The sequence below is a fragment of the Cynoglossus semilaevis genome, chromosome 16, assembly GCF_000523025.1.
Source record: "Cynoglossus semilaevis isolate Cse_v1.0 chromosome 16, Cse_v1.0, whole genome shotgun sequence".
Taxonomy (NCBI): Eukaryota; Metazoa; Chordata; class Actinopteri; order Pleuronectiformes; family Cynoglossidae; genus Cynoglossus; species Cynoglossus semilaevis.
The window spans coordinates 5,763,832-5,779,928 of record NC_024322.1 but is presented as its reverse complement, the minus strand read 5'-3'; the positions used below and the strand labels follow the sequence as shown (position 1 = coordinate 5,779,928).

The window sequence follows — 16,097 nt, the reverse complement described above, 5'->3', positions numbered from 1 at the left end:
ACAGGCTGTATGTGTGTGTATGTGTCCAACAAAGAGAGTTTTAATTTTTAATCAGTGATATTGTACCCTGTTCACTGATATAGACAGGCGGCATGTAATTACAGACATGTGTGTGTGTGTGTGTGTGTGTGTGTGTGTTTGAGAGATTGAGATTGTCTTTCTGTTTCCTGTACCTCTGACATCATTATCCCCACAAACTGTAATAAGGCATATGTGTACATGTCATTTATTCCCTTGTTTTAACACCACAGAATCAGACAGGAAGTAGCAGGAAGTTAGAAACAAAGGTCACAGGATTTATGAACGTAGATATAAATTTACCTACTGACTGTGGTTAGTTTTTTCTAATGTTTTCAATGGAAGCTGAGGTGAATTTGAGAGGATACCCAGAGTGGAGGATGTTGGTCGCTACGACCAGGCTGCTATTGGACAGTTATGTTGCTCTTTGTTGGTCTATTTTCTTCCTTAAAAAAATAACTTGTTAAATTCACACTGTGTTTTAGTTGACAGACCAGAAACTAGTGAGTGTAAAGAAAACTCTTAATATAAAAAGTCAAAGTCAGCACAGACTAATTTCCCAGTCTTTGAGAAATGCTGGTGTACTTCAGTGTCCCACTTTAATGACCCGATGCTGTTTGCTCCACTTTAACATCTTTGCATCTTTCAGCTGAGTTCCAATTTGTAGACCAGGGCTGTGACTGTAAAAAGTGGGAACTGAATCACAGACTTTGTTGCAGTCAAACAGCTTTCAAAGCTTTCGTTCAGTAGACAGCAATTGAAAATAAATAATAAAAAAGGAGAATGATATTATTATAAATGCTGTCACGTGCTGGAATTAAGCCTCAGGCCAGAAGTTTGACAAAAACTGACAAAGTACACAATTCTCACATTTTGGGGTCTTCTCCAGAAGACAGAGCAACTCAATGACACATCACTGAAAATGGACAAACCAATACAGAAATTCCCTGACCGGGAATCAAACCCGGGCCACGGCAGCGAGAGCGCCAAATCCTAACCACTAGACTACCAGGGAGTGGTGGAAGCTCAGCAATTCGATATTATATTGGTCACAGGTTTTCAGGTCCTCCCACTACTGTGCTGGACATCCTTTAACGTTTTGCAGCAGCTGGGAGCCTGTCTAGTTCAGGCCATGCATGCATCACACACATCGACAGCATGTTCGGTGATTAGATTAAAATACTACAAATAAATAAGTAAAGTGGTTTTGAAAAAGAGAATCAAAGATTAGTGGAAGTCCCAGTGAAACATGATTATTCCAAGGCCACACTTTTACAATGGCACATACTACATACACTTAACAACATTAGCAGGATTGACCTACTAATCACAACCACATCAAACGACTCAAACTAATCACAGTTAAGTTGAATGAAGCCAGCTCCAACAATAACACTGATCACTGCGTTAACCCGGACAGGACTCATCACTTAATTACTGTTCCTTGTTCCAAAGTAACACTTTCACACACTGCTGTCTTGACCACATCAGATGTTGACAGCAGATGTTAATTATGGAGGGGCCAAAGTCATTTCCACTTACCAGAGAGACAGACAGACAGATAAATTGATGTCATTTGTAACTTCAATGTCTCACTGGTGACAAACCTGTTTTGTGACCTCCTTCAGGGAATCAGAAAAAAAACTGCTGCTCTTCCTCTTATCTAGATAAATAGGCAAGCCTACAAAGGTTGTTTTGTCTCATAATTTTACAAATTATATTTCTAAGTTGGTTATATAGATATTTACTAGTGCATCAAATGCTCAAAGTAAAGTGAAGTGACTTTCTTATGCGACAGGGCAGGAAGGTAGGCAGAACACATATGCTCTTCCACTAGCTGGCAGCAATATGCTAAAAAACTACAAGAAAAGTTTTACATGTGCTTTCTTTAATTCCTGCAAGTTTATCAGCATTGTGTTTAACTAAATAGGCCCAAGTTTCACACTTGGCTAAATGTGAGTACATTGAAACTCACAATCACGAGTGTTATCAGCTTTTATAAAAAATAAAAAAAGCGCTTGTCCTACCTGCTGCTGTGCTTGTTGCTGAAACTCACAATCACGAGTGTTATCAAAAAAAAAAAGCACTTGTCCTACCTGCTGCTGTGCTTGTTGGAGTACTGAGGCTCGAGGTTGAAGTAAGTCGTGCTGACTGAGGGCCGAGTCCTGTGGCTTGAGGAAGAGACCTGGACTGAGTCCCTGCAGGAAATAAAAACAGCCCATTAACAAACACCTAAAAGTGGGATGACAGTAATAAACTGCTGATACTGTCAGAGACGCTGCTATTCTTGTATTATGGCTTAAGCAAATATTTACACGGCTGCTTCTGAAGTTACTACGACAAGCTGTGCTGTAAATACTTATCAATATAACTATTTTAATATAACTATTTCTTCTTTTTTTAACTACTTCTGTTTCCATTCATCTGTTTTTGGGGTATTTGGACTTCACTTATAATTTTGTTTGAAACACTGCTAAGACATCCTGGTCTGCTTGTGGTTTTTATCACTGCACTAAAGGATACAGTAATAGATATCTATATGTAACCAATTCCATCAAATTCTCAAAACATTGCTGCCGATGAGCTGGAGTCACTCAATTTACCTCCCGCTGCGCGTTGACCTGCCTCTCCAACCTGAAGCTGTCTGACTCTCCTGAGGTGAGATCGGCCGTTGTAGTGCAGCTGAGCCTGAGCATCTGAGGTCAGCTGCAGGTTACACACTTCACACAGGGAATAGGTCACACCCTGACCTGAGGCAATACAACAGCACGGAGTTTTAGCGTAGGACAAAATTACAATATTTATAAAATTTACATTAACAGACCTAATGCAGGAAGGTGAAATTGTAGAGCTGGCGCTGGAACGTGTAGATCACCTGGAGGTGGAGTCTGAGGGGCAGAAACACTGATGCTCCTAGGAGAAGGGGTGTCCACCAGCTCCTGACACATCCCTCCAAAGGCAAAGATCTGCCCACCCGGAGAGGGGCCGAGGAGAGTCTTCATTCCTGGAGAAAAAAAAAATATGAATTAGCTATTTATTTATTATACAAATCTAATTTATATTCAAACTCAATTCAAATTAATGAATTCCAGATGAAGGCCTTATACTTTAAGACCACTTGATTCAGTATTGTATATAGTGTTTAATTATGCTCTAATTTGTCTGCTTCCTGTTCATGTTTTGGTTTCCTGACACTACCAATCACATGACAGATGGCCACCTGTGCTTCCTTACACTGTTCTCAATAATCTTATACAACAACAGTTCATATTTCCCAAAACCACTGCGATGACCATCAGGAAAATATAATTACAATACAACACACTACATGCCAAGTGAGAATTAAGGAGCTCATAGGGAGTGCAATGAAGTAATGAGTAAAAGCAAAGAGATGGATGACGTGTGTGTGTGTGTGTGTGTTTCATGTGGCTTGGCAGCATGAACAGGACAGCAGATGGACACAGGCATGGTCTGACCTACACACACAGACACACTCACTTTCATTTTCAGTTTGTCTTATTCCCAGAGCTGTTACTCACTGTTACTTCTCTATGTGCAGTATTTTTAATTCACTTCAGGCATTTGAACCCGGTTTAAACCAGTCCATTATGGTTTTTAATGGTTCACAACAGAGCTATGGCACAGAAGAAACACTTTCCCCATGGTGTCCTTTCAACATTCCATATGATGGTGGAGCAGCTGCTGGTGGCCATGAGGCAGTGAACTGAAGAACAAAACATCAATACAGCAGATGAACCTGCTGGGCTAGGTGGCAACATGGAAGCCCTCAGAGGATAAGGTGTGATTTTGTAAATTTTAACGAATTTCCTGGTAAGCTGGCACATAGTCTTCTGAAGCTTTTGGTCCTGAAGTGTTTAAAATACAACAATTGTCCAAACAAAAACTAAAGGTGTAAAATACAGCAGAAAATAATGCAGAAAATAAATAAATAAAAGACTCAACTCATTTCATTAGTGTTAAATTCTGGTCAACACAGAACAGAAACCTCAGTGATGGCAACAATGCTGCCGTATCTGCAATAGAAATTAAAAGAAAAAAAAATATCTCTCAATTTGTGTTCCTTTTTACTGAAGGGCTTCTACACTCTGTGTTAATAATGTACAGTTTCTGAGATGTTTAATGTAAATTCAGTTTGGTTTGACTGGTTTGGTCCATATGGTGTATGGTGCTTATCAAGCAAACACCAGGTTTCTTTTGGAAAGAGGACCAAGACTCACTTTTTACCTGGACTAGTTCTGTTCAGTTGAAGCTGAGATGCTGATTTTAACATTTACACCTAGTCACTAGGTAACTAAGTAACTTGGAGCACAACAGCACCAGTGTGTGTTTCGACCAAAACCATTCTGAACACACCTTAGTATGGCTCTACCTTCACTCTCTCTTTCTCTCTCCTCCTTTTTTCACCGACTCCATCTCCCCTTCTTTTATCTCCCTCTCTCTTCACCTGATTTTCTCTCTGTCTCCCTTTTCCGGCTCATAGTTAAAACTTTTTTTTCGGCAGACAGCTGGTTAATCTGCCACTGTGATGAATTAGCTATAAAATGTGAACACACATTTGGGCTCAGACAAACACACACACACTCACTGAAAGTGGAACCACAGAGGGATCCAGGTGATGCTGACATCAGCTTTCACAAGGAAAGGATTAAATATATCTGCTCAGAGCACACACACAAACACACACTATCGTCCAGGTAGGTGTATATATATGCCTATATATATATATATATATATATATAGGCAGTGTAGATTACGATGCATGCAAAATAACAGTGTGCACTTAAGGTAACACACACACACACACACACATATATATATATATATATAGAGAGAGAGAGAGAGAGAGAGAATAACTCCTCCCCAACTGAATTGGATCAACAGAAATTCAAACCTCAGGTTTATAAACAGCATGTCTTTGCATTCTTTATAATAATGTGCAGAAATACATTTTTAGGCATTTTAGTGAAATATAATAGGAAAATCTTGTAAAAAGGCAGCTTTTGATCTCATCATATATCATATAATATCATATAAATCCTGTATCTCTCTGAACCAATATAATGTTGTGTAGACCTGTAGCCATGTTGATGGTTCAGGTCTTTCTCACACACACAGGTTCATTCATTTTTATGGTTTACATGGTTTACGTACTCAAATTTAAAAAGGAAACATTCACAATGACAATTGAACTGGAACTGCTTCATGGTGAATGCATCCATCTGGTAAACCCACCAGTGTGAAATATCCCCACAGTCAGACATCATGATGACATACAGATATTAACAATGACAGTCTGCTGTCAGGTTCAAAATGACTCATGTAATGTATGGCCCCCTGCAGGAACTACTCTGCTCTGCTCTGCTCTAACCGTGTAGAGGCTGTAAACTCTCCCATTGTACTGCCGCGTTTTTTATGATTTTGTAATTTCTATGTTTCCATTCAGAATGACAAAGGCAACCATTACCGTTTGTAACTTGCTTATTGTTTGGTTCACATAGGAGCCAGTGCACGGGCAAAATGCGTGAATGTCTGCCGGCCTAGAAAGAAAAGGAAAAAAAAATAAAACAACAAAAAGATGACAATAAGAGTTGTTGTCACTTGGGTCTGTTATTGCCTGAGAGACTGCAAAACAACATTCATGTACGCACACACACACACTTGTCTGACCCTATATTTGTGAAAGCACCCAAAAGACATGATGCATTCTGTTGCCTTTTTTGAACTTCAGTCTGACCCAATATTTATTCTTACCTTACACAAAAATCTCAGGGTGTGAGGCCCTGACAAAATAATCACACAATCTAAAAAAAAAAAAAAACTCCTCTCAATGATGGGGTTCAAACCAGTACTTGTCCTCACTGCCCTAGAAAGACATGTGCATCCATACACACATACACAGGGCGGCCTTAGGGAAAGCAAGGACAAAGAATCTAATGGAGATATGACAAGACAGAGAGAATGAGAGGGGGTCAGGATGGGGGAGGCTAGAGTGGCCGTGTCTCACCCTTAGGCAAATAACTGGTAAGGACAGTGGTCAAAGACTCAGACAGACACACACACATACACATACGTACATACACAAAGGCACATACAAAACATAAGAGATGTAGCCAGCAGCTGTAGCAGCATTGACATGAACAAAAAAGTACAAAAATACAGTTTGATGTTTCTAGAATTTTCCCTAGATGAACCCAGTATCTCTACTCAACGGACTTGGTTCGAAAAAATAAAAATAATTTTAAGTTAATTTTACTTAAACTTTGAGAGACAAAGAACAGGTTAAACTCAAATTAAACATGTCAGCGTAGGTGAGTGACATATGTACTGACGGACAGTATGAGAGTTCCGACACATTACTACTCTGATGTAAATCAGGGACCCCATGTACATGGTTTATGGCATTGTTTCCCACATTGTTTTTTTTTTTTTTGGGTCGTCTCGCATCATATTTCCCAGGAGTTTACGAATAATGTCTATTGACTTGGGTCACAAAGGTTTGTGACTTTTAAAATACAGATCGCCAGAAAAAAGTTTAGGAAACACTGGTTTATAGTCTCACAGAAAGTCTGAATCACAGTGACAGCAGTAACTGTCTTCCATCATGTAAACTCAGTGAAGTGATCACTGTGCGTGGTGACAGTTTGACAGAAGCAGCAGTTCAACGTAAATCAAGGTCAGACACTGATATTGAACGCGTTCCTCCCTCCCTCGTGTTTAAGTGACATTGTGCTGTATGGTTGACACACACCACAGCAGGCGTCAGGCACAGTGAGGTGATTCTGTCCGTCCAACCTTCACTGCAGGACGCGGTGCCTTCTGTCTTTAAATAGCTGCTCTGCTCCATCAGGACCTGACGATTTCTGTTCAAGGTGAAAATCCACTTTTACAATAAAAGGACTGAATCAAGGACTGAACCGTTTCGTACACTGCTGACAAATACAGCCCTGACAACAACATACAACCAACAGGAACTGTGAGCTCTACACTCAAATCCTTCCAGTGCTGGGATTTTTATTTTTTATATTTTGCCTGTTTTCCATGAACAGTTTAATAACAATTCATCAGCTGTGTCCTACATATTTTGACAGTATATAATAAATGGACTCAGCCATCTGGTTATGAAATAAAGCCCAGTTTGGAAGCCTTGGTGTACAAAAATAGACGAAGAAATATAAATTAAATAGATTATTGACTTGTCATAAATGTAAACAATTCTACCCACTTCAACAATAAGATTGACATGTGCAAACGCCTGCCATTTTTGTACTCAGCTGCCACATTTAACAAGTGTATGCATGACTGTGTGTGTGTGTGTGTGTGTGTGTGTGTAGGGAGGTGTAAAAATGTTGCTTTGGGGAAATGCCAGTGCAGCCCGTGCCAAATGGAAAAGAGAAAATAATGGAAATTCATTAAACACAAACCCAAGTTCTGTGGGCTAGATTCTTTGCAGTCAGACCAGCGGGTAGAACTGGAAAGAGGTTGGAACCTACAACATGACTATCATCCAAAAAACACTCTTCAGTGCCATGAACTACTTAAAAACACACAAGATAAAGTTCTTTTTTGGTAGCAGTCGCCTGCCTTGAACATGACAGAAGATCTGTGGGTTGATCTCAAACCTGCTGCGTTTGCACAGCGCCTAAAGATATCTCAGAATTTTCAAAGGCAAGAAGAGAGAGAGAGAGCGAAAATAAACAAACAGCAAATCAAGAATAAAATGCACATATTTAATGCCTGTTTGCTGTAGGGGTTCTCAGGTGCTTTGCTGAAACGTTGAAAACAACTGCAAGAGTTTCACGGTTTCTACAATGTTCGGTTCAGGTTGAACAAAAAAGATGTGTCAGCGTTTATACAAATATTGAGTTCTTGTACACTGGTGGATTTTTACTGCTGAGATCAGAAACGAAAAAGCTGAAGCAGAAATTTTTCCTCAAACCTCCTTCGTTGGAGGTTATGTTGGATTTGTTGGGAGAGTACAGGAATATAGAGTTTCCCATGCACCTCAAGGAATATACCAACTATATAGAAAAGGTTGGTTTGTGTCGTTTCGGCCTGAGTTGGGAAGCTGTGTCTGCAGGAAAAATAAATAAACATCTGGGAGATTATTTTGTTAAAAGAGTAAAAACTAGTAATGAGTCCATCTGAACAGCAAGTATCAGGTTCAATAATGGAGGAGATTTTACGACCAAGTCTTGGGACTGATGCTGTAACACCTACTTGCCATATAATTAGTAGATACTTGAGAAAGTTACCGTCCGCTAACAAAATACAGTTGTGTTTAGTTGCGATTAAAAAAAAACAAAAAACAAAGAAAACAGAGACAGACTTGAAAGCCTGCACACAGCTTTGTAGCCACTATATTGACACTAACATGTCAACCAGTCCAGTAACCGGGTAAGGTTGTAATTGACACACATGGATTATTGACATGCAACATCTTCAACAAAGAAAAATTCAAAAGTTTGAAAGTGCACAGCCTGCTCACCTTGCACAGCTGTAGAGCTGTTAATGGTTGGCAAACAACACTAAGTCCATGAACTACAAAACAACCAATTTACCTTCTGGTCAAGATTTAACTAAAGCAGCATGCTGAAGCAAGTGAGCAGTACAGCCTGCCCTGAAAAACTGGTTAGCTTGCTTGCTAACAGCAAATGTAGTATATTGCAACAGGTCGACGGACGCCATTAGCTAAAGATTGTTCCTTGCAGAAATTAGGCTGTATTTCTGTGAAACAGTCATTTAGTAAGTTTGTTGCCCTCCTCAGACATCCTGAGGTGAATTCACAGGTTTCAAATCAAGAACTTTACCGTTGACTGCTTTCACTACTTCTTTTTAAACAGGATGTGCTGCTGTGCTAATAGACACGCAAACCTGGGATAAAAGTGACAGCCTTAATGGGTAGCCACATGATGACAGAGATTAACCAGATGTCTGTCTATTACAGATGGCCTGCGATTAAAATACACCTACAGAAACAAGTAGACCTGCACAAACAGTCACATATTTAAATATTTAAACTCAATGGAAATGTCAGAACCTTTCAGCTGAGTGTCTCCAGACTCCTATGGTGCAGTATTCAAGGTGGTGTTTATGATGCATCGCACACAAAACAAAAACACCGACCGCATGTAGGTTACCCAGCAGGCTGTGCAGGATTTATGGGACATCACTGGTTGATCCAGTGGGGGATTGTGGGATTGAGTTTATAATCCACACAGAAGGGTGTGTTTGTTTGAGTGTGCAAGTGCTGTGGTACAGCTAGGTCGTAATCTGTGGTCTAATGATAGAGATTACAATAAACTTCAATTTCCGAACATCCGCGAGAGACGGACAGATGCTAACAGACGACAACTCTTCCCACCAAAGACCCCATTAGAAATGCAATGACCTCTGACATCCCTCTGACTCTATTGGCACGCATGTGTCACTGATGTAAACATTAGTCTGCTGACTGTACACACTGTTCTGTTGGTTACACCTAAGTGGTACAATGTCATTATATTTCCTTTCCATTGTGCGCTACCGTGCACCCAAGTAACAACAAATCAGGCAGATTAAAAAAATATGGATGTAAAGTTCGGATGTATGCACACGTGAGCTAAGAGGGGAAAAAAACAAACAAAAAAACAAACAATCGACCTATATAAACAAGTCTGAGTGGACAATTTTAGTCTGCAGCTGCTTCCAAACCAATTGCAGGTACCTAATATGTGGGTCCAATGGACTGGACTGCAGAATATGTCCTACAAACAGTATTTCTGTCTTTCTGAGAAGTAACATCCAGGCCACCATACTTATAAGCAACTGTTTCAGGAGACACCAAGTCCTAGCATGGGATGTGAAGTTAGGACACATACTGGATAAGAAAAGAAAATGACTCACTGGGAAATATATTTTAAGACATTTACACTTAGGTTTTCTGACGCTGCACGTTCTAGTTCTCAGGATTAAAGAATCAAAGGTGAAATGATGAAACTGTTGTGACCTCAGACATTACTGCTTTATCTTTAAATCTGCCCAATTTTATTTTAAAAGCCAGCATTACTTGAGTTTCTGGGACAGGTCCTGGTATTTTTAGGGCCAGAGCTTCAGCTAAATTTTGCCCCAGTCTGGAGGCAGCAACAGAAAGTGCCCACATTTAGAATAAGCTGGTGTACAGGTTTTATAGAGTCAATGCAGACTGGGAGTTACTTCATTTCAGAAGCTACAATAGCTTGTGTAACATTTCTAGCATTAGAAACATTTTTTGAGAAAACTGGTAGATATTTAAGTCACTTTATGGATTCAAGTTCATCAAACTGACTTTTATTTCACCCAGAACCAAATAACTGAGGAGATTTTGCGATTGTCAATACAAAGTGAAGTAATTAGGACGTGTCCTAAATACATAAACGTGGGAGGAAAGACGAGGAGAAGGTTATGACATCACTTCCTTCTCAACATGCTGACTCATCAAACATTCAACAGCAGTCCTACTCAACTAATGGAAGAAGAAACACGAGACAAATGGACAGAAACAAACACCTCCAGAGACAGGTGGACAAACTGATTAGTTTTGTCTCCCTCACACTGAGACAATGACACCTGGACTGACAGAGCAATGCCACAAAGGACTTCGAGGATGTTCCGTGGAGGACAAAGTGTTATTTTCAATTTCTCAAATTGATTTTCTGCCTCACTTGACATCTGCTTGCCATTTTTCCTGTTGACAGACCCACAGAAGGTGTCTCTCTGTGGACAGGTCAAGGTCCTACGCAGCACAGAACTGAACAACACCTGGCAGAAAACTATGTCATTTGAAAAATTTCCAGACCTAGAAGCTTCTGGTTGTGGTGAACACAGGACAAGGAAATAAATGGTCAAAGATGTAGTTTTGTTGCTTCGTCAATGTTTTGTTTATATGTCTAATATATCATTATGATTTCATATGTGTATTAAATACTACTTAAATGTAAAATAAGTTTAGTATGACCTCAATATACCACTGGTTGGAAAGCAGCTCCGAAGCATGACAGAGCCTTCATTCATTCATTCATTCTTATAGTTATTAACTAAATCATTTATTACCTAATAGTTATCTGTTGCTGGGCCAATCCCAGCTGTGAACAGGCGAGGGCACACTCATACACTCATACTCAGGAAATAGCAATATCCCACATACACATGAGGAGAACATACAAATTTCATAGCCTACATGCTTGACTGTATGTTCCAGCCCATTGATATATTATTTCTCATGGTCTCTCTCTGACATAGTGACAGTGTTCCAAAATAAATGTTATCTAAATAGAGATGGAAATGTTTGACTACAAAATTATTTTAAAAACGATTTATAATCTAAAGCTTTAGTCCAGTGTTTCCAATCCTTTTTTAAGCCACGGCACATACATATCAGGAAAAACCCCACGGCACACCACCAATCACAAATTGGACTAAAATTGTTAAAGTCTGCTTAGTTGAAAACAACACTGATATACTGGCAGGAATTGAAGAAAGACACTCAATAAGATCTTCTTCAACAGCTCTGATTATCTTTTCTTCGGTTTCCATAGCCATCTGCTGTCACCTAGCAGAAGAGTACTTGTACTGTTCTGTCTTTCATGCTTTGACAAGCAAAGAAAAATTATATGCAATAAATAAATAATAGTTTTCATCACAATTAAGTGAATTTTGATCATTTTCAACGGTACACCTAGTGTGCCACGTCACAGTGGTCGGGAATCACTGCTTTAGTCAATATTTGATGAATTAATAATAAATGTCAGATGTATTGGTGGATAACAGGCCCCACCAATAAATCATTATGTCATCAGTAAACAATCTTAGTGATTATCCATTAAGACAATATTAAACATACTGCCAATTATGGTTTTATTTCAAGACAAATAAACAGCAATGTTTGAAATATTAGTGTTGCCTACATTGCTAATGAGTGACGACTGGAAAATCCAAAGGAGAAGGGTGACATTGAACATCACCTTGAATGTGAAGTATCAGCTCTCAAGAGCTGTAGATCATAAGGTCAACCACAACCAAAGATATTGGGCTTTTGTAGGATACACTGCGATTTGCCTTCACGCAGTCTCACCGGTTCAACTCCTGCTGCGTTCTGCAGCCTCCCAGCTGTGTTTGACACAGTGTGTTACCACGTGTATGTGTGTCAGTGCGACCTTCACAACCTCAGTGTGTATGTATAATACCTCTGAGACGCCAGGCATGAGGAAACACTTCATCACTGCCGTCCTATTTCCACACACTTTGTCTTTTACACGGGCATAGTCAACTTCTCCTTTATACACTTATACACAACGTCTTATTCAGACAATTCCCCCTTTGCCTCCTGTCTTCCTCCTTCTACTCCTGCTCCTCCACTCCTCCCCTTTTTTCACTTTCTCTCACACCATTGGTAATTGTGTTTTCAATAATCATCACAATCACATTTTATTACCGTCATCACTTCCACTTTGTCACATGACGGGAACTTAATTAAAACCTCTTGAGACCACACGGATTGTGGGCACACAACACACACACACACGTACACGTAGCTCCCTAAATCACAACAGACAGAATGGGAGTAATGAGAGGTGGCTGGCTATTGGGGCTGTGTACATGTACTGACGACAGCACCTTGTTCTGGTGAAGCCAGCACGGGCACGAAACGCGCACACACACACACACATCCTGTCTGTGATCCATTTACCCTGCTATAATAAAAAAATATCTCCGGGGGAAATAGGTTTGTAATTCTCCGTAAAAAAAAAAGTTTATATACAGCACAAATTCCTACAGAATAAGTTGTGTGTGTGGTGTGAGGTCACTGGGGTCACAAGAAAACAGAGATGGAGGAGCAGAGGTTCACACACCCTTTAAACATCCAGGAAAACAGTTCTGTCTATAGCATTGGTTTGAACAGGTTTTTGTCTTTCAATTGATTTAACTACACATTAGTTATGACACATGATAGGCATTTATTATTATTATTAATTTAATTAAAATTCTAAATCAAAAGCTTTTATTTTTTCTATGCATTGTCTTTTTCTGTGTTATCTAGAATGTATGTTCATACAGAGTGACTTAGTATTAGCATGAAACTGTTATTATACAGGTTACAATTCAACATTTAAATATAATTATTAATCTGAAAAACATTTTACAAATTATTTAATAAAAGTTTTATTCATTTTTTTTAAATGATGAAGAAAAATATAAAAAATGTTAAATAAAGATAAACAGTAGAACACTAAAATCTAGCAACAATATATTGTAGTTACAAGAGCTAAAAGTAAGCTTCAAAAACAGCTTATACTGTGATTTAGCACATGATTGAATATATGGAGAAAACCTCAAATGCGAGGTAAAATAGCCCCACTATAATAGTTACACATTATTACATCAGTTCAATTTGACAAATTACTTTATTGAATGGAAGTTATATTATCCATGGACATCCCATCCAAGTCTGAGTCATTTGTGAAGCCCCCTAAAAAGCAGGTCGCTGTGCCACCAGGGTCTGGTTCCAAAAGAACTCTGGTTCCCATGGACATCGGTTCAAAAATCACAAACTTCTCTCATAAAAAATTCCACCAATACATTTCCCCTACTCATTTTGGAATGAGTTGGAATATAAAAATGAATAATAACCAACTACCATTAGGTTTAACATGTCAAGGACAGTGAGAATGTTTTAAATTTCTGACAGGCAAATGCATTAGAAAAGTTCAATTGTCCATATTTGTATTAAGTGATTTTCCAGTCTTTACTAACCCCCCCCCCCCAAAAAAAAAAAACACCTTTGCCATTAACCAATTTACACAAAGGTTCATAACTCAGTCCACCATTCACACACAGGCATCACTGCTGCCTGTAGAGACAAATATCTGGTCAGAGGACACAAAAAAATCAGGGTCAGGGACTTTAATACCATTCATATTTGTACTGGACCAGCAGAGACAGATGCTAAGACTGAGACTAGGTCAGTACTGCAGCAGGGATGTTGACAACTGGGAAGAACAGCGGTGGGAGACGCAAAGGCGAAGGCAATGAAAACTGTAATAGAGCGGTTTTACGGTCCACTGCAGAGACAGATTTATTCATAAAACTGGTGAACCTCACATTTGAAGTGTTTTCTTTAAAGAGAACGGTTTGAAATAATTCCTGTTGTTTGCTCCGCTACTGAGATTCATCCATATGGTTGTTATGAATGAAAAACCAGAGTAAGAATTTAAAGAACCTGTCCAGCTTTAATAGAATAAGTTTTAATTATACCGATGCTAAGGCTACAGATGGGTCACGTTAACTTCAGATTCTGCAAAGCTAATCTAACCGGCTGCAAATAAAAAAACAAAACAAACAAACTATAAAATATTATCAATAGAAAAATGCTTTCGTACCAATAAAAAAGATCTCCCCTTTGGGTCATTAAAGTGACAGTGACGTTAGGACACGGAGGTAGAAATACTACAGTGATTTTCCTGCACATGAACAAAAGTCATAAATGTTATGTTGGGTTTAATTAAATATTGACATAACATTCACAGGACGCCTTTTAACAGAGCAGCATTAAATGGGTGTGGATGATGGCAGTGAGTTTATGGGAGCATCCTGCCTTCTCACACACAAACACAAACACACACACACAATCACTTATGTGTGTCTGGTGTGTGTGTTTTCACTGTGGGTTTCCAAACTAATCTGTTCTGACGTAACTACATGCTGCTTCTCAATCTGCCCAGTGCTGGACCCCTGACACACGTGCTTACACACACAGTCATGCAATCACACACATACAAACACACAGAAAGAGATTTAACACCACAGAGCCAACTGCCCCCCCCCCGCCCCGCCCCCCTTTAAGATACTTGACTGTACAACTCACATGTAGATGCAGTGAATTCAAATAAAAATATAGCAAACTAACCCACTACTGAAGACGTGGTTTTAAACACGTTGTGTGTTTAAGTCAAATAAGAAGGAAAAACATTCAATGACACCCAGAGGTGTTGAACTGTTGGATGAAGGTCAAATTTTATTTTGTGAGGCTTTTTAAGACGTCACAAAATAAAACTGAGGCTGTTGTGGACCTCAGAAACTGGGATGTGTGTCATTTATTAGTCTGATTTTTCATGTTGGGTCATAAATAATTATTTTCTTTCTCTGGGGCCACATAGACTCAATCAAGGGTCTACCAGATATGACAAAATAAGTATTTTTATAAATAAGTACATATGTGTAATTCAATAACTGGTTGAAACACATGGAAAAGTGTTCAACCATTTTTTTTCCATTATAGGGTAAAATAGACCTTGACAAAGTAAGGGTTCAAACGTGGGTGGGTGGGTGGGTGGGTGTGTTCAAAACATCCTCTGAAAGTCACATGGGGATAAATAGAATTTTCTGATTCAGGTTTGGAGAACTAAGAATAAGATAAGGTAAGAGCAACTTCTAAATAAGTGAGAATAAATAAGACGTTTTGACCTTAAACAAACACAAGTCTAAGACTTATCTTCCGGAGCCCCAGAAAGATGAAGGGCCTCCTATACATGTCAGCGGTTTTGCCAGTTGAAATCAACTCCAAAAATAATGTGTCACATTTTAACTGTTCAACACAACTCTAGAATACAACGAGATTTACTACACAGACAACCTTAACATTTGTCATACGACATTTTGCAATAACATTTCTTAAATGTCAGGTTTCTGATAGTGTTCGTACAGCTTATATTATATGTATGTATATGTAAATATATATATATATGTTGAGCTTTAAATATAGATACAATATTTATTTATTACTGTATATAATAATAAAGTATATTTGAAACCTAACACAACAATGCAAGCACATCTTTGTACAGAATTGGGTTAAAGAAACTCCTCTGATATATGAGTTGTGAACTGTTCTGAACACAGTCAGCATTCGCAGCAGAGTGAAACACCTGCACACACCTGTTTCTTTCAACTCACACTTTCATCTCTCCCATGCACTGATGCACCGACTGTCAGTGTCTCTCACAGTTATGTCACCTAACAACCAGTCACACAAGCCCACGGCTCTG

At 39.0% G+C, this 16,097-nt stretch overlaps 1 protein-coding gene and 1 non-coding gene across 5 annotated transcripts in view; both read right to left on the bottom strand.

Moving 5' to 3' along the window:
* znf385b (zinc finger protein 385B) overlaps positions 1–16,097 on the bottom strand; it is a 39,325-nt gene that overhangs the window by 17,650 nt on the left and 5,578 nt on the right. For 3 of the 4 annotated variants that reach the window (XM_025063973.1, XM_025063970.1, XM_025063971.1), the window contains 3 exons: positions 2,843–3,022; positions 2,622–2,768; positions 2,115–2,216 (listed from right to left, as the gene is read on the bottom strand). In XM_025063973.1, the coding sequence (XP_024919741.1) occupies positions 2,115–2,216; positions 2,622–2,768; positions 2,843–3,020 (427 nt within the window). In that variant the 5' untranslated portion in view covers positions 3,021–3,022. The remainder of the gene's footprint in view (positions 1–2,114; positions 2,217–2,621; positions 2,769–2,842; positions 3,023–16,097) is intronic. The other variant, XM_025063974.1, reaches the window with a different exon arrangement.
* Positions 962–1,033, bottom strand: trnae-cuc (transfer RNA glutamic acid (anticodon CUC)). The gene has a single exon. It is a non-coding gene; the product is annotated as a tRNA-Glu (tRNA).